This window comes from Sinohyriopsis cumingii, unplaced genomic scaffold, assembly GCF_028554795.1.
Source record: "Sinohyriopsis cumingii isolate HCF-2022 unplaced genomic scaffold, ASM2855479v2 utg000379l, whole genome shotgun sequence".
Lineage (NCBI taxonomy): Eukaryota > Metazoa > Mollusca > Bivalvia > Unionida > Unionidae > Sinohyriopsis > Sinohyriopsis cumingii.
In genome coordinates this window covers 756,284-775,546 of record NW_028315894.1, presented here as the reverse complement: position 1 = coordinate 775,546, position 19,263 = coordinate 756,284, and the positions used below count along the sequence as shown (strand labels likewise).

The 19,263-nt window shown below is 34.5% G+C and overlaps 1 protein-coding gene across 3 annotated transcripts in view; it reads left to right on the top strand.

Moving 5' to 3' along the window:
• The window catches only part of LOC149774205 (uncharacterized), a 77,176-nt gene extending 58,397 nt beyond the window's left edge, over nt 1-18,779 (top strand). For 2 of the 3 annotated variants that reach the window (XM_089945677.1, XM_089945678.1), the window contains 2 exons: nt 1,442-1,618; nt 13,312-18,779. In XM_089945677.1, coding sequence (XP_089801803.1) covers nt 1,442-1,618; nt 13,312-13,385 — 251 coding nt within the window. In that variant the 3' untranslated portion in view covers nt 13,386-18,779. The remainder of the gene's footprint in view (nt 1-1,441; nt 1,619-13,311) is intronic. The other variant, XM_089945679.1, reaches the window with a different exon arrangement.
• The last annotated feature ends 484 nt before the right edge of the window (nt 18,780-19,263 follow it).

The following is a 19,263-nucleotide window of genomic DNA, read 5'->3' as shown; positions in this document are numbered from 1 at the left end:
GATGAGTGGAATTTTCTTAGCACTCATTGTGCTAAACCATTCAAAAACCTTGTCATTCAAATCAGGATACAAACATCTCTTGGCTCAAACAATCTTCCTTTCTCCATCCATTTCACCTTCCCACTTCTGCAGAATTGTTTCCTTATCTTTCACGATATTGTTTATCGGAGTCTTTCCGACATAATTTTTCTGCAAGGATACTCGACCCCACCCCCCTTTTTTGGTGAGTTGAATTACTTTCTTTTCTAAACTGAGACTTATTCGTTTCTTCGATGACATGTTGATCGTTTTGCAGTAAGTTATTCATGTTGCCAACTACAATACTGGTAAAACAATTTTTTATGCAACTAAACGTATTGCCGTGTGTTTTTAAAGGAAGTGATCTTGTCACTGATTTGTTAGTCGCAGTCTGGTACCCTATTGTTTTTATACATTTCTTTACACTAAGTGAGAGAAGCCAAAACAGCTTTGATATTTACCATTAACAACAAGGAGATCTGACCTAGGGGCCATTAGGATTTGTAATCTTAACAATTATTGTCAGTGAAGTAATAGCCACTAATTATCAAAGTGAACAAGCTCAACATCTTACTAAGGGAAGCCATAAAGGCTATCAAACCATTTTCTCGCTGACTTGTGTATTGTACATTGATACTGCCACTTCTCAGCTGTTACTACTGTTCAATAATTGTAATCTTACCAAATAGAGTGACTAAACCAGACTTCTTATGATAACACTGCAGTAAGGCTAATTGGATTGCATGTACTTACCCTTTTGTATGGATTAAAATTTGAGTCTTTCTTGGCTTTATGGAATAAATGTGGCTTCTCGTGAGTCGTAAACGATAATATTAACCTTAGTGGTACATGTACTTTAGTCAACACTTATTTCAGTAACGAAAACCTGACATCGGAAAACAGAAATCGGATTATTTAACACACATTATGAATAATATACTGGTTCTGGATACATATTAAAATAAAATGCGGCCGTTTGTGAGGGGTAAATGTTATATTATTGCACCAATATGCTGGCCTCTGGTCACGTTAGCCAGGTGGCCTTTTGTGAGGGGTACTTTTGAACACATACTCGTCGGTGCCAATGGATTCTGGCCATAAGGAACAGGTGGCCGCTGATCAGGGGGTGGGCCCTTCAAGAGGGGGACTACTGTATGGAATTAATCAAACTTAGCACAAAGGAAATTACAAATAATATCAATGTTTCTTTTCCAGTTGATAATTATGATGTGTCTGGCAATGTTAAAGAATAAGAAAATTATTATAGGCATCATAAATGTATATTGCTAAATGTAGCAAATACATACTTGAAATATAAGAGAAAATTAAAAACTTAAGTATACTCTTTAAGGGCATGAAATATCAGAGAAATTTAACACATGTCTTAACAATTACCAAAACAAACTATTTGTATTTCTTCCAGTTACACCAGATGTGCACAAGGAAAACGCAACATCAGGCCTCGTAAACTTGGACCTTCTTGTGGTCAATACCATCATGATTTCTATTCTTGTCGCATGCTGTGTTTTGTATATGTTGCGAAGAGTTCTTAAAATGATGGCAGAAGTGACAAGAAAATTGAGAAGTAAGAAATCAACAGGTTTGGATAATCTTTTTAATCTAAATACGTTTCTCATATAATGGTGCCGTATTTGGTGAATGATATTTAGCATGATGATTCGGAGCGGGGCTTCTCTCTTGGAGGTGTCAGGGATATACGATCAGTATTATTGTGTATATGAAGGGAGAGTCTGACGATGTAACTAGATATGGTGGGACAGCCTCGGTGAGTTGATTTTCTGAGTTCTTCACAGGTGTTTTAAATGTTATGGATATGTAATTCATATTGTATACATGATTTCTCTTATGAATGAGGGCTATGCCTACCTGATTTTTGTCATGATTCTAAGAAGTAAACAAGACATTTACTTGAACTTTACTTGAACTTAAGTTCAAGACCTGGTCTTGTTTACAAGTGAGTGAAATGGTTCCATTTGAAATGATTTGTTTTCCAAAACATTTATTGCGTGTTAAATCTGGTGACATTGCATATACAAGTACGGTTTTTGTAAGCAGTCATCATTCCATTCTTAAGATCAATCTTGAATTATTTGTTTTTGTGTCTAGATGTAATTTTAGAGGAGTTACACAGAGTTAATTGACATTTGGGGCTAAAACATGGCTTTAGGATTATAGAGGGCTCATACAAAGGCATTCTTAATTATATCATTGCCATACATCAGCACATTAAGAACTGTTGGAATTCATTCAGAATATTCTATACTATTAAACTTGTGATAGGGTATTTAGGATTATTTGGAATTTAATTTGCAATCCTTTAAATGTCTTTGGCACTTTCAGTTTTTGTATTGTATCGAGATACGTTATCTGCTGAATTGTGCTAAAATTGTTTTTTTTTCACATCCGTTCTGTTACATAGTTTAAGACCATAGAGTAGTATCAGTAATGAGAGAGTTGCATGGGCATGTAGGTACAATGTAACATCAAACATGCGGTTTGATTTTAAAGTCAGTCACTAAATATCTGATGCTATTTGTATATATTGCATTATTTGATCACCAGGTATGTAACTGATTATCATCTTCACTACCATGTTTTTCATCTATTTGAGTAAAGTATTTTATTTTGTATTCATGAATGTTTTATTCAATAAAATTAATACATTCTACATATGTGGCCAAATGTTAAGAGTATTAACATCGGTGATAAGGGTGTATGAACTTGTGAGTTTAATATTTTCATAATGTTCTTTGAGTGTTCAGTTTGTATTAAGCTAGTGGAGTTAATGTCACAGGTTTTGTTGCCATTCTGTCTAGAGGACTTCAAATCATTCCTCAGAGGCAAATACTAATAGCGGGGTGTTAAAATATTACACCAGAATATTGCTAAAGTATTTTGCTAATCGGGCCCTATTTTAGAAAACGCATTACAAGCTCATTTTGATAGGCTAAAGGATTACTTTAATAAATGGTATCTTACGGTTAATGATTGGGAATAAATTAGGGGAAATTAAGAACGAGAATGCTTATACTCCATTAGAAGTTACTGATATTTAGGAATTACCTTTGACTTCTGATGTTTACATTCTATTTTTCATAACATTGTGTTGTGGTAAAAGCATTGAAAAATATGAATTTATTTAATTTCAACAATTATTTTAAACAAACAACGCTAATGTGTAAATCCGTGAAAATTTTATCTTTGTTGCCTCTTCAAACTGAACGCAGATACTTCTTTACCGTGTCAAACCTGTTTTTGGATTCTAGGAGATCAAAATTATAACCAGATGACATCACTGCGTTAATCTGGTTTAGGGATGTTCCAGTAAAACATATATATCCCCACCCCCCGACGGCACTTCAAAAAAACTTCTGTAGGAGGTTGTATTTCAAACTATTTTGATTCTGACAGTGGAAGGTTGGTGAGGAAAATCACTTCTGTTGTGAGTTGTGTTAACAAAATGAGAAATTGTTGGTGGGGTTGTCAGAAGAGAAAAAAACGAGTATATATTTAAAATCGCATCTAACCCCATCCTAGTGGTCTAACGTGAATAAAACATTGGGTCAGAAAATGATGTTAGTACACATCAGTGCACGTAATTTGTACAAATTTGCATACTTTCAAAGCAGTGATACGCGTTCTGCAAATTACGTCAACGTTGCGGATATAAAACGTGCTTTGTGCAGTATGTAATTTTTATTAAACTTTTAACTTTAAAGTGCATTTCACGATGTAATTTGCGCTGCCAGTAGCGGTCTCACAGCGCTTGATGCGACATCCAGATAGCTGGATACTTCGGTTCGACATAAATGGCTGTTAAACTAAATTTGATTGGTCCATTGGCCCTGGAACAAGCATTTTATGGTAGTTTTAATCTTATTTTCATAATCGAAGTTTTAAAAATGCGTGTTTCGAATAAAGACCACACAGTAAACCAAAATGGCTGAATCACAACAGGGTTTGTCTTCAGATGACATTTTAAGTCGGCAAATGCTGGCTGGTGATAGCTATGATGACAATGAATTTCATGTATATCTATCTGTTGGGCATTGGGAAAATGTCACTGGAAATATCATATGTGATTTTGAGCCAAAAATTGATGTTGAGTGCGAGTCCAATGTACATTACAAGAGTACATCAAAAGTACATGTTGCAATAGCTGGGCGGCAGGATCATAGGCTTTGCCTGGCAACTAGGTGGGAAAATGTACTGATATTTACAGTGCTTGAATTCAGAGGCAGAAAGACCCAGAGAAGTACATGTAGTCATTTATAACAGTACATCAAATAAACAACTTTAGCTTTCATGACATGTTGAGACTTAGACTTGAATGAGTATTTTTGGGTTCATCGGCAAACTGACAAAGATTGTAACAAGATTAGGGAGAGTGCTAAAGTTTCTAGAATGGATAGTTTGGATGGGACAGTAGCCAAGCATAAGAAAGTGTGTGATGCCTAGCTTAGTGCTTTGAATAAGACCTTCCTTGGATGGACAAAATTCAGACTCACTCTGATGGACAAACAAGAGCTATGTCAGTGTTATAAAGAATGTAGAAAATAAACTCGATGGCAACCAATAGTTCTTATAATTTGCTTAGTTTTCTGGGAAGGGACTGCAACATTTGCTGATGGGACTCCTATTTTTACCAAGATGGGAGTCCTGGACTCCTAGTTTTAAAATCCCAGCGAGACCTCTGGAAAAATTTTCTTTTTGGAACAGAGATATCCAAGAGAAAATACCCATGGGGCCATACCTGCGAGATGTTGAAAATTGCACAACCATAAAGAACAATAACTTGTTCAAGATAGTTATGCATATGCATTTCAGACAGCAGGCAATGAAAGGAGTTCTTAACATAGAATAATATTTGTTCACAGAGGAGGAGGATCATATTAAATTTAAAAACAGTTAACAGATTAATGCTCATAGGGAACATCAGAGAATCCCCATACACCATAATTATGTGTGTGTAGATCTCTAGTTGGCAGACCCACTATGGCAACAAAAAGAATAACGAGACAAACTTTCATGTCATGCAGATGTATGACCAAGTGAAGTATATGCTCTCTATGTGCAAAAATTAAATGACATTAAATATAAGAGACTGACTGATCTGTGTAAACTCAAAGCAAGATGGATACAATTTATCCTGTTTGTGTTCGGTTCTTCCTATGTATATTTTGATCATGGTGATATTTTCTGCAGACCTTTTGGCACTTAGTTCCAAGCCATCATTTGGTATTTGTATTACAAACTGGATTACTATTATCTAGTACACAACATTTTGAAGCAGTGTCATTAACTAATGATGAAATTGATGAAAAAATACTTGATGTCATTCTGATACACCGCTCCCTCGATAACTCGCGCCCTGATAACTCGCGAACCCGCTTATAACGCGGTGTCCGGCATGGATCCCATTTTTTTTTAAAGAAAATATTTTTAAAAAATGAAGAAAATCATGATCAGAACTGGTGAATGAAACCTTGATATATCACCCGTTTTATCGTCGAAAATGGCGGTTAGTGCCCGAAAAGTTAGAATCAACATCGTGAAATTTTCAGGTTTTAATAAGGAATCACATATCTTGTTAGATTTTATCAGAAAAAATATTTTCTCAGTTCACTGTAAATAATAATACTGTATATGTATACGGCGAAACAGCGATCAATGAATTATAGTAAATGCTAACAGGTGGCAACACTGAATGAAATGAACACTAATTAAATATGTCTTATCAGGGGAAATTAGTGTTTTAATCTTTTCATTGTGTTGCATTGTAAGCAGTATAATCGTTGCATGTTCTCTTCTATTCAAACATGAAAAGAGTCAATTGACCGTCACATCGATGCCCGCGAGCACATCTGTAAGAACCTAATTAAGTGCCGGCTGCATTTTGATCGACGACTTGGGGAAGTGTTTGTTGCATTGTAAAAATCAGTTAAAATAGACCTGCTTTGTTTTATCACGTTAAGTTGGTCTTTTGTATCAAATCAGGTAAAAGACGTACAAAAATACAAAAGTTTAAAGGAATGCAAATCCTACATGCATAAACTCTTGTGGTCAATATCGTGTCTCAACATCAGTCAATTTAATTGGACCAATCGAACATGGTTTCAAATAGTATGTACTTATTGTCATTAAAGTATATATTACTCAGTAATTTATCCTAATCATTTGTAAATGTGATCATGGAGAGCAAGGGAATCAAGCGAAAGGCGTACTCGGTGAATGAAAAGCTTACTGTCATAGAGAGGGTTCGTAATGGTGAATCAATATCAAAAGTTTGTAGTGAACTTAAACTTGCCGAGTCGACACTCAGAGGTTGGCTCAAGGATGAACAGAAATTTCGGGATTATTTGCATGAAGTTGATTCTGAAGATGGATTTAAACGGAAACGGGCACGCACTGCAAACGACACAGAATTAGATGATGCTGTGTACACCTGGTTCACACAGCAACGTGAACAAGGTGTTCCGATTTCGAGAACAATTCTCAAGGCCCAGGCAGAGAAAATGGCCAAAACTATGGATACTGATTCAGATTTCATGGCAAGCCATGGATGGCTTTGGAGATTCCAGTGCCGACATGGAATAAAACAAAATTCGTTGTCGGGAGAGATACGCTCAGCAAATCAGGCGGCCGCATCTAGTTATCCCAACCAACTCCGAGAGATACTGACCCGTGATGGATATACAGACGACCAAGTTTATAATTGTGATGAGGCTGGTCTATGCTATCGGATGATGCCAGACAAAACTCTTGCTACCAGAGATGATACACACAAAAAGGAGGGTTTCAAGCTGAACAAAGAGAGATTAACACTTTTGATTTGTGTTAACAAAACTGGCACACATAAAATGAAACCATTATGTGTTGGCAAATACAAGTCTCCCCGTTGTTTTCATGACATGAATATGGACACCCTTCCATTTGTATACAGAAATAGTGGAAATGCATGGATGACTGCAACAGTATTTACGGAGTGGTTTTCTAAGATGTTTGTCCCCGCCGTCAGAAACCACCTGCGATCCAGGGGCTTAGAGGAGAAAGCTCTACTGCTATTAGACAATTGCCCAGCAAATGTTGTCGTATTCTTGCGTATTTGTATTTAAATATTATTTTTTTTTTTACATGTCTGACGTTTAGACCGATTCAATTCATGGTTGGTAATGGTTTATCTTTGTGAATTTATTTTTTTACATTTTACTCTATCTATCTATCTATCTATCTAGTGATAGCAGATTTGTTTTTTTTAGAGCAACACAAGTTTTGACGTTGTCGTTTTTCGATATGAATGTTATCTTTTTTGATAAAAGAAATCTTGATTTATTTTGAACAAGCAATAAAACTAGAATATATCCAAATCAACACACAAAGCAGTGACGTAATACACAATGTGCTTAGCGATACACATGTTAAGAGTACTGATACCTCGTGGAATAATGTTTGTTTTTACGATCTTTTCAAGATACTTTATCCAGAAATTAAAGGTAATTTATAAAGATAAACGAACAACACCTTTATAAAGAAATATTTATTCACAGTTATTTTCAGCACGATTATAAAACGAGTATTTAACAATGCAACCCCCCCCCCCTTCGCCTCTCTCTGTCGATCTCCATCTCTTTATTAGTTTTTTCTTTTATAGGTCCCTCGGTAACTTGCACCCTCGCTTATAGTGCGGTCGATGTTTTTGGACCCCGTTGTGCACGAGTTATCGAGGGAGCGGTGTATATAGATTCTTTACTACACTACTAATCTGTTCATCCTGATTCTTTTTTAACATCTCCTTTCATTTTACTGGTACCAGTACTTTTAATAAAATTGTAACTTCTATTTTCTTGCAATCTAAATATTTGTAATCATGTATTATTGTAAAAAGGTAAAATGTGCTTAGTTTTGTTGTAAAATCTAAAACTATTAATTAGCAAGGGACTAAAGTAAAAAGTGGGTCAATTTCAAACGTGCAGAAATTATTGCCATATTACAGTGTTAGAAACAACAGAATAGTTGTACAAGATGTATTTTGCAAAGCTGTAGAACCAGCACTCGTATTGTCAACACATATTCCATTCAAGTAATAGTATCATTATTTCTGCATATTCCTATCAGTATTTTCCCAGTGGTATTAATTTTCTGATCTGATGTTGTTTGTTTCTTGTGCAATTTTTACACATCAAGAATTCTCACAGCATCATTAAAAAACAATGTAATCTGTACTAAATTGAGCTGTTTGAGAAGAAATTCATTTTTTTAAACCCAAATATCACTGAAGCTATGAGTTCTGGCATTAAAGTCTCACATGAAATAACATTTGAAGTAGCCATGATAGTAATTTAGGATGCAACTGTACTAATTTCACCTTTGGTGTATTCAGATCTTGAATGTGATGGAGGAACATGACTAAAAAAAACACATCAGTTTTAGAACTTGTTCATTGACTATGAATCAAATATATAATCTGAGTCCAACTGAATTGTTGGAAATTTTTTAATTCTTTTGACAACATCGTAATTAGCTGTCAAATATGGAGTAAGCCTATGGTCTTTCTGCCATCCCAACCAAGACCCCACCACAACCACGTGACCATGCCCAATGACATCACAGTAATAATTGCTATACAACTAGAGATAACATCTCCGAGTATTTTGAATTGAGTAGAGCCGTAACAGAGTGGAACAGTAAGAAAGAATGACAGATATTTAAGTAATAGATAGATATTTAACAATGGCTATTCCTCCCGCCACCACTTCCTCACTGGAGATCACGCACACACAAAACTTGGACTAAATCCTGAAATCCTGGCAGAATCCCTGCAGGTGAGATAACTTGTCTATTTTATTTGATTTTATTGGTCTCTGGTTATCCCATGGTTTTTCTGTTAATTGAACATTATCTTACAGTGTGTCCAGTCAGCATGGACGAAAAAGGCTTACAACCATTGAGAGTTATTAAAGGACTCACATTACTACAGATTTGAAAGAATGAGAACCATACTATAAATCAGTGAAGATAAAATAGAGCAAATATGGGTTTGACTGTCCCTGATTGGTTGATAATGAAAGTAAAATTTTAGTAAAAAGAATCTTTTGAGAGCTTGACCTATTTGTAACTGAAAAAAGTGAGGGACATTGTTTTATTAACATAATTTCTGTCCCTTTACAGAACTGAGTTTGGAAGACTCGTTACTGAAATCAGCAGCTGACTCTTTGGTGCAATATTGAAAGCACACATTTCTAATTTGTGTAGGTCCAGAAAATGGTGCAGCTGTCATGGTTTTCCTTTCACAAAAGCTGTCATCATAGATGTGTCTTTACTGATACAGAGTGGGTCGGTGGTTCTTTCCTGGGTTTTCCAGGGTTCTTCCTCCACCAGTTATACTGGCCGCCATATATGGCCTATCTTGTGCTGAAAAATGGCGTTAAACCCTACAACAACAACAACAACTGATACAGATTTGATCATGAGCACTTAAAATTTTAAGTTATTGAATTTTAATATCATGGTGTTTGCACGGGTTTACAATGGGAACTGAATTAGTACAGCGAGTCCTGAATTCTTGAGTTTTGTGCAGAACCATGGAATCCAAGCAGAATACATCCAGAAATGTAGAGGTTTCCAATCTTGGATTTTTTCTCCCGTTGCATTTCACATTGATCTGCATATTCACAGACAATTAGCATAGATGTAGGAAAAGTAAGTGACAAATTTAGATACATATAAACAAGACAAACAATATGTGACGGGACAAGATCATATGAACAGGCTGGAATGGAGAAGTATAATAAAAACTATAATGAGTAGAAGTGTGCCTTTTATTTTATGTGTGCAACTTTATTTTCTCAGCTTCAGTAAGAAATTACATCAAAGGAAAGACAACAAAGGGTGTACATGTAACTAAACCAGTGTGAATTCAGCTACTTAAAAGATGTATGAACTCAATTTTAACCTTCTAGTTATATCTGTTCTGGTCTGTTTCTGTCCATTCTGGTGATTATGTCCACTGAATCAGCATGGTTGGAAAAAATTTGGCAAATTATGATTACGGTATACACTGTACTTCTGCCTGAGAGACGTGAATAATTTTATTTCTTGGTTTGTTGATTCTGGTTGTTGCTCAGTTCAAATGCATCACTGAAAAACATTGATGTATTCTCATACTTTGTTACAAATATTTATTACAGATGCATATCTCCAGATATCGATGAATATAGCTTGAATAAGTTATAACAGTTCTGGTTGGAACAATGGACATTGTTAGAGAAACTTTAAGTGAGCTAAAATATAAATGTTTCTGCAGGGTGTGATGCAGGATTGCTTATGACTTCTCTATCTCATATGCTCACCATGAAAAATCCATTTGTACCAACTGTTTATGACTTTTTGGTAACTGTCTGGAAGGCATAATTGATGATATTCAAAGGTCTACAAAAATTACTAGAGTCAAAATTTATAAGCTCGTACAGCTGTGGAAAAAATGATGGACTAGTACCTTTGCTGCTGTTGCCACAGTTGATTAGTTGGTTGATTTAGTTTGGTTTGGTTTTTTGTGGTGGGGGGGTAACAATATATTAAGTGGAGGAAGAACCCTGGAAGACCACGAACCCAGATTGGTTGATCTGTGACAAAAACCCACTCTGTGAGATGTGCAAGTGATGTAAAAGCAAGCACCTTAGTACACTTGGGCACATGGAGCCTCTGTTGATTTGATGTTTATCTCCAACAGCCAAAGTCATTTAGACATGAGATCTTGGGTTTTGGTAGATCATTGTAGCCTTTACACCATTTTCAGATGAAGAGAATCTATATATGGCAGCCAGTTTTACTGCTGATGAAAATCCAAGTACTTTTGAGACACCAAACACCACTTAAGTAGAACCACTGATCTTCCACAAGTAACTGACAACATTATCATTTACACACTGGAGGCAAGTAATCACATGACAAGAGTCTTGTACCACTCGACCATGGAAGCCCCTCAGATCTTTATCACAAGACAAGCATCTTATACCACTCTGCCATGAAAGGCCCTCAGGCCATAGGTATAAGTCTAATATGAAAGACTAGAAGTGAGAGATAGAACCTGTGACAACTGGATTCAAAGTGCAGAATGTTACTGCTAGGCCATCAGTGATGATGATGATGATGATGCAGTTGACAATACAGTTAACTGCAATGACATAAATTTTATGAGTACTCTGGGAAAAATGATTCCTTGACTTTCATCCATTTCTTAAAATCTAATTAATGAAATAAAAATGTATGACGTGCTAATTTTCTTTTGTTTTTTTAAACTTTATATTATTCTTGCAACAAGCATAAAGATAAGACATCGTTAACTGAAATATATGTTCTTACAAGAAATGATAAAACATATCTGATGGTGGATCATAATTTTTTTTTAAATTGCTTCTGTTGTGGGTTGGTTGAATTTGAAAGTGCCTTCCCCCCTGGGGGGTACATGTTTCACTGGAACATCCCTTATTAAGAGTCAAACAGTTCAAGCCTTTTCAAATTCAAGACTTGAATAACAGTTGCATCACATTTAAGTAGTATGGCTCATAGATTTGTTATCGCAGTAGTGGTGTGCATATGGAAAAAAATATTTAATTTAAATAAATAACTTATTACCATGATAGAATCTGCTACAAACATTAGAAATATCAAAGTATCAGTGCTCAGGTGTGATAATAATTTCATGATAGACTTCAATATAAAACAGAACCTTGAAAAACATTCATGGCTATAAAATAAACAAGTGACAACTAATGCACAAAGGAAAGAAACATGTAATCAGCTTTACAGTACAATTAATAACTTGAAAGAGTACTGAATAACACTAGCTGGTTTCACAGTTGAAGTTGCACTTATTATTATTATTACCTATGGGGCCCCGAGTGGCCAAGTGGTCTAAAGCGCTCTCCGTCACGGATCACTGCCATCTCGCCGCTGTCTGCGTGGGTTCGAGTCTCGGGCTCGGCCATTGTGGATATGTGAGAAAGCTTGCTGGTAGCTTCTCATGGGTTGGTGGTTCTTTCCGGGGGTTTTCACGGGTTCTTCCTCCACCATTAATACTGGCTGCCATGTATAGCCTATCTTGTGCTGAAAAATGGCGTTAAACCCTATAACAACAACAACAATTATTACCTACCATGTTACCGTAAAAGGTAGTGATTGATCATTTCCCTATGATTTAGGTAGAATGTAAAACCGAGAGGTATATATGTTTGTTGGACAATGTCCTATTCATCGTATATGGAATCAATGGTTTGTATGTTTCATCGATACACTGACTTATGTTCGCTTTACGTTTTTGAGAAACATGGTGGGACTGTTTTGTATAATACATTTTGTCTTCAGTTTTCTTTGATACTTCTTCAATGTAGTCCTTCTTGCTAATATTTACTTTAGTGGTAGACTTATCAGCTTTATTTATAATGAATAATAGCGCTCTAGAGGTTTAGTCTATCTGGAAAAAATAAACAAAAATTATGGAATATTTGTAGTTGATGCCATTTACGTAAAAGTCTAAATCCATGTGTCTGTTTTCGTCAGACAATTTCTTTGATCCAGGCTACACTATAATGGAGCAGATCTCTTCAAAAAGAGCAAAGCTGCTCAAAATAACTTTTCGTGATATCAACAAATCAATTCCAGTGACTAACTTTTCCAAAACTGTTTTATTTTGAAATATGAAAAGATTTACAATAATATGTAACTAATCATAATGTTTTGTGTTATAAAATGAAAGAAGCTCAAAAAGGGAAAGCAAGCGCTTTGATTTATTGATATCACGAAAAGTTAACAATCGTTCTATTTGAACAGCTTTGCTCTTTTTGAATTAATTCAAAGAGATCTGCTCCACAATAGTGTAGCCTGGATCAAAGGAAATTGTCTAATCCAAATGAAAGCAGATAGATGCCATCAATATTTATTGAATAATAGTTCCATTTGTCTATATGATTTAGCTAAGGTTTTAAAAATAATAAGTTATATGCATCTGATATTTACGTCACTCAGATTGCTTTAAGTTCATTTAAAACAGTGTCAAAAGTTAGGAACGTCATAGCTGGATCCTTATCTTTGTTTAAGACCATGCTTAAAAAACTCATTGCAATATAGTGGCTGTATTTATTTTTCCAATATTATCCTATATGTCTGTATTGTTAACGTCCAAAAACAAGCTTGGCTTTTTCCGATTTAAAGTTTACAACCTATAATGATGAGGCTTCTATATTAGGTACTCATTGGTGAATACCTTAATTACAGGTCAAGACAGCTATGGCCAGGGGATGACTCAAGAAGGCAAGAGTTTTCTAGAACCGCTTCAACCCAGTAAATAAATACTCACACATATACATGTACAGGAAAGATCTACAGGCCTGTATATATTGATATGTACCTACATAGGTGTATGTGGTTATAATTTTCTACAGTATTATGGCTTAAAATAAACACCAATACGCATACACTGTATTCATAAAAAAAATGTATTTTATTATTTTATTATATGAATTCCTTTGGTGAGGTTAACATTTGTGTATGAAATAACATACAAACTGTGCTGAGCAAGTCCATAAAAAACAGTGGTTTGTGGTAATTCATGTACTGAAGAGAGAAATACAAAATCCAGCACAAACCTACACATTTCGTCTGTAAGGATTATACACAACACATTTACGATTAGATTAAATCATAAGACAAAGATATTCCAGCAGTATTATCTACCCGACTTTAAAATTGCCTTTGAAACTATAAACGATCATTGATTGAAGACTTTGAATACTCCGTCTTTAGTCCATCAGTTTAATAGTATTTCAGAATTTACATCATGATATAAATATTCATCAGGATGCAACCCTTGTGTGTTGAACAATGAACAATGTTCTTATTATTTGCCAAACTGAGTGGGGAGTTAGACTCCACAATCATCAGACGTAATAATTACAACTTAGCACATTTTTACAGCTACCTTGCAGAACAGTCAGGAAAAAATCATTTTTAATTCTTAATGGTTGAGAAGTCCATTTTCTGGTAATTCTAAATTTGTACTAGCTGATGATAATACATCTCTTTGTAATAGTATAAGTCTACTAGGAAACTTCTACCACTGCTTTGGACTGAAGGCAGAATTTGAAAACTACACACAAACACAACATCAGTTTTCTAAACAGTGGGTGGTGATAAACTGTCAACAAGGTTTAAGGATATTATCTAGAATCACTCAGACTTCTTTTATACTTCCTTAAATGTTTACAAATATATATATAGTACATGTATGAATATATGCATCAAATAATTAGTGCATTCATTTCTTTCTTCTTTCTGGTCCATTTTACGTAAATATTCCAATGTTGTTCCAATCTGTATTTTCAATATCAATATATTTGTATCTTTTTGTTGTTGGTGAATAGATTTTTGCCCAGGTGATAAAAAACTAACAAATATTAAGGAAATTAGGCTAAACAGTGGAGATCATTTAATATCATAATATGCTGTTTGACACTTCGTTGACAATTCAGTTTGGGAATGGGACAAGGAAGAATATAACATATGCCCCAGAATACAATATGGATTGCAACCTTAATAAATTCACTTTTAAGTCATATAACTTTCTGAGATTTAAATGACAGGATACTGATAAATTACAATTCTAGGATTTTAAAAACAACAACAGCTACTTCACTGAAGTGAGAAGATTTCAAACATCATTAGAAGCTGTTTGATACTGCCTAAATTAGCTCATCTTTAAAACATATTACCATATTCCTCTCAATAAGTAACACATGTATTAAATTCACGTTGTATTCTATTGGAAAAGATCTAGAGATGCAGTTAAACTAAGTGGTATAAAATGGTAAGTATATACCATTTCAAGATTAGATTAAATTTATTTTATTATATGATTCAAGTGAGAAAAATATCATAGCATGTTTCCATTCTTTTATCAAATAATTTTGGAACACTTTCAGAGTTGGTTTTCAAAAATTATTTTGCAAATGACATGGTAAGTGTAGGATATATTTGTTTGTGTTTACACCCAATTATTATGGTGATGTGTGTGCAGAAATGTAAATATTTCCCAAACACATATTGTACATCCCAGGCAATGAGATGGGAGGAACTAGCATATTTATCGACATTGGTTTTAGATGAGAATTTTGCACTTAAATGACGTTTAGAGTGATGATTGTTGCTGGATTTTACATGAAAATTTTACAAGTAGGATCCAAGTTGAAATATAAAATATTTTCTTTATTTAATTCACATACCATTGAATGCATTAAATCTTACAAGGATAGAGCTCATTCACATTGCTGACTTTTGCATCCATCTGCTTCTTTTGATAATAACTAACCACAAGGAAGCAGGAGAATATATCAAACGCTAAACGGAAATAATTGTCTACTTTAGAGGTCAAATGACTCCATGCATTTGATGTGATAGACTGACATATACCTAAATAGATATGAAAAGGTAGGAAAACAAAATAATGCAGATAATCCATTCATTTGTATGGATAATTAATGAACTAATTATATAATCATAGTTTATTTTTTTGGGGGGGTCAGAGGGTCTTATTATTAGGGTATTTTAAATTATTATTTTAAATCCCCAACTAATCTGTTTTAGTTCTTCTCATCTTGTTTTAGATTGAGACTGTTGTAAAAATTTGATGAATTAATATTGATATTATAATCTATTTTATTTCTACACTTTTATATTTTTGAGAGAATACAAAGGTTAAAATAATAGGAATAATGCTTTTTCTGTTGATTGTGGGCTTAATTCAGGCTTGAATTGAGACAAAAGCTGATTGCAAATGAATCAGTGCAGGTGACTGATTTTGCTTGTTGTTTGGATAACCTAATGTCTCTGTGATAAAATTTATTTCTTTTGCCTTGTTATGGTTAATTAAAACTAAAACCAGCACTATTGTGTAACGAAGTTCTTTACTATTACATCGCATACTAGCACTTTTATTTTTTCTTTCGTCTATTGTGATCCATAATTTTGTACTGTTTGGTGTATAAATAGTAAACGTGCTAAGCAGACAGATGCATAAATGTTACGCTAAAATAGTTGCTAATGTTTCAGACCTAAATTGCATGTCTAGAAGCAATTTTTCCACGATCGAACAAGGTTGCAATAATGGTGCAATGACCAAATGTGATGGCATTTAATAAGAACACATAACATCAACTTTGTAATTAGACGGGAGTCGGAACATAATTCAAACAAAACAAATTCAAAAAGAATCCATTTTTAGCTGAATTTCAAATACTTTAATAAATGATTTCATATTTCTTTAATGTTTTTGAAAATTACAGAATTGTAATAATGCTTATGTTTGCTATTTTATCTCGTTCTACTTGTATGCATTTATTTAGAATTTTTTACCTTCTATGGGTGTTTGTGCAATTTTATATATATATATATATATATATATATATATATATATATATATATATATATATACACACACAGTGTGACCCCGCTATAGTGCGCTCCGTTATAACGCGAATTCGTATATAATGCGGTCGTGGCGTGGTTCCCGAAATTTCATATACATGTATTTTTCTTGTGCACAAAAAATTCTTTAAACGTACGAAAAGACTTAAAAAGTTGCTTATGATTTTGGGGAAGAGATCGCGTATGAATAATACAAGACGATTGTGGCCTGGCTCCTGAAATGTTATATGTATTTTTCTCGTACACGAAAAAGTATTTTTGTCGTACACGAAAAAGTATTTTTTTCTTCTTAAAAGTAAGAAGAAGAAAAAACGCATAAAATTTTATTCTGTGATCGCATAGGTTTTCGCCAATGTCGCAAACTTAGATTGTTTTTCCTTATTGGCTGCGAAACCTACGATGTGGCTTTTTTATTTGTTGGCAAATGTTTATTTGTTGGCAAAAAAATACATCTTACTTATTGGTTTATTGAGTAGGTGTGGAGGGACAGTGTTGGCTGTTCAAACTTTTTTTTTATACAACCATTGGTTTGGAGTGCAGAAATTCAGAGGCCCCATGAAAGGAAGCAGCAAACTAGATATAAAATGCACTGAAATTTATATATTGTTACATAAACAAATTCTTTGTCCATACTGACAAACCATCTAAACAGTGCATTGTTATATCATAATCTGATTATCCTGACATCTAGCATAAGTTCTGTATGGTGTGAAATATCCACTTTTTTGTTGTTGACATTTCTGGTAACTGAGATAAATTGGACGAGGCATTGTCTCGTAATCTATCTTTCATCGGATTTTGAGCAGCTCGCTAGTAATTAATATATTTCCATAAACTGACATTTGTATGTGGTTGGTAAGTAAAATTCCTCTTCGTTTCACTAAGAATTAAATCCTTCAGAATGCATACGTTTTCTGTAATAATCCCGGTCATCAGAACACCTGCTTCTCTATCGCCCATTGACCCTTTGTTAATTTTCAGGCGCATGCGTGGAAGGCAGCATAACGCTACCACCACAAATGTAAAAAGATTAATTAAGAAAATACATCTTACTTATTGGTTTATTCAGTAGGAATGGAGGGACAGTAACTAGAGTAATCTAAACAACGGCCAATTCCTTTTTACAAATGTACAAAGATAAAATAGTTTGCTGAAATTTCAAAGGAAACAGATTACCTTTGAAGCACCGATTGTTATGAAAAGGTACTCAGCAAATGGAAAAAATACCAGTCTCAATCATGCAATACAGTTATTTGATGTTGCCGCCACAATAAGAAATGGGCATTCGTTTGGTTTTCCAAAGCTGTCCTATGGCGGTGACTTCAATAGCGTATGCACCCTTCATCAAAGAAAGCCGACTATAATCTTTCAATAACAGCAAAGAACTTTTATTCAAAGGAAGTCAGTACCAAACTTAAATACAAGTGATGGAATCTGATGGATTTTTGTATTTTCCAACGTGACTGGAACACGTTAACTATGCTGTGAAAGTTTCCTTTTTGTACGGAAAAGGTTTATGCCAACGGCGGCTTAAAACGCAAACTAACTTTTACTGACTTGTTTTTCCACTGAATTCAGACCAATATGACCTGTTACAAAATTAATGAATAATTTAAAGCTGTGTGTGCATATTTTCAATGGAATCACTTGTATTGTGGATTCATTGTATATGACGAGGTTTGCAGGGGAGTACACGGTGTTGATATTCATTCAGTACATTAGACATTTATATATAAACAGGATTCATGTATATGTACCAATTCATGTACCAATTCATGGTTCTCTAAATAAAGTAAACTATTATAGTATGTCTTCTCTGTTTTCACTACAGGTGTATTTCTCATTTAATATGCATCAATTCAAGATGGTAACTGTACCGACGAATCACGTATTTTACTGTCCGAATTTATTAGCCCCCCCCCCCACAATTTTCTTTTATTTTGGGTGGTGGTGTACATTTTCTTCACCTAACTGACTTGGTTGCATATAACACGGTTCGGTATATAAAGCGGTCGGATTTTATGGCTCCCAACTACCGTGTTATAGCGGGGTCACACTGTGTATATATATATATATATATATATATATATATATATATATATATATATATATATAATATACTGTAATTATTCTAATAGACACACTTGGGAGTTGCAATTTCCAAGGGAGAGGGATGCTAAATGCCATATATCTCTGTTTGACTGAAGCCATCCTTAAATTGTTTAATTATAAATAGTAATTATTCTATCAGATATACCTGGGCATTGCAAAGGGGTGGGTGGGTGGGTGAATGCTCTATATCACTGTTTGACTGAAACTGTTCATAAATTAAGATATTTTCATTTATTTAATAGTCATTGGATTACTCATTTACTGTTTTAATTATTTGGACATACCATAATGAATATATATGGATCTATAAGCCTCAATAGCCTCGATAAGGTCGGACATATTTGTGGAAAAATTGAGGGCAGGGCCAGCGCCAGACCAGGCCAGACTATCTGGCGCCCTAGGCAAGGTTAGATTCTGGTGCCCCTCTCCCCGGAAAATATCAATTTCCAAATTTATAAACAATAAAAAAAAATTAAAAATGCGCCTCCCTGAAATCAGCGCCCTAGGCGGCTGTCTAGTTTGCCTATATGGTAGTGCCAGCCCTGAGTGAGAGGGCATTTATTAGAATGGGGATTTTATAAGAAAAACTACAGTGGTGTTGGGATTTCTTGTCTGTTAAATGTAGACTAACTAGTG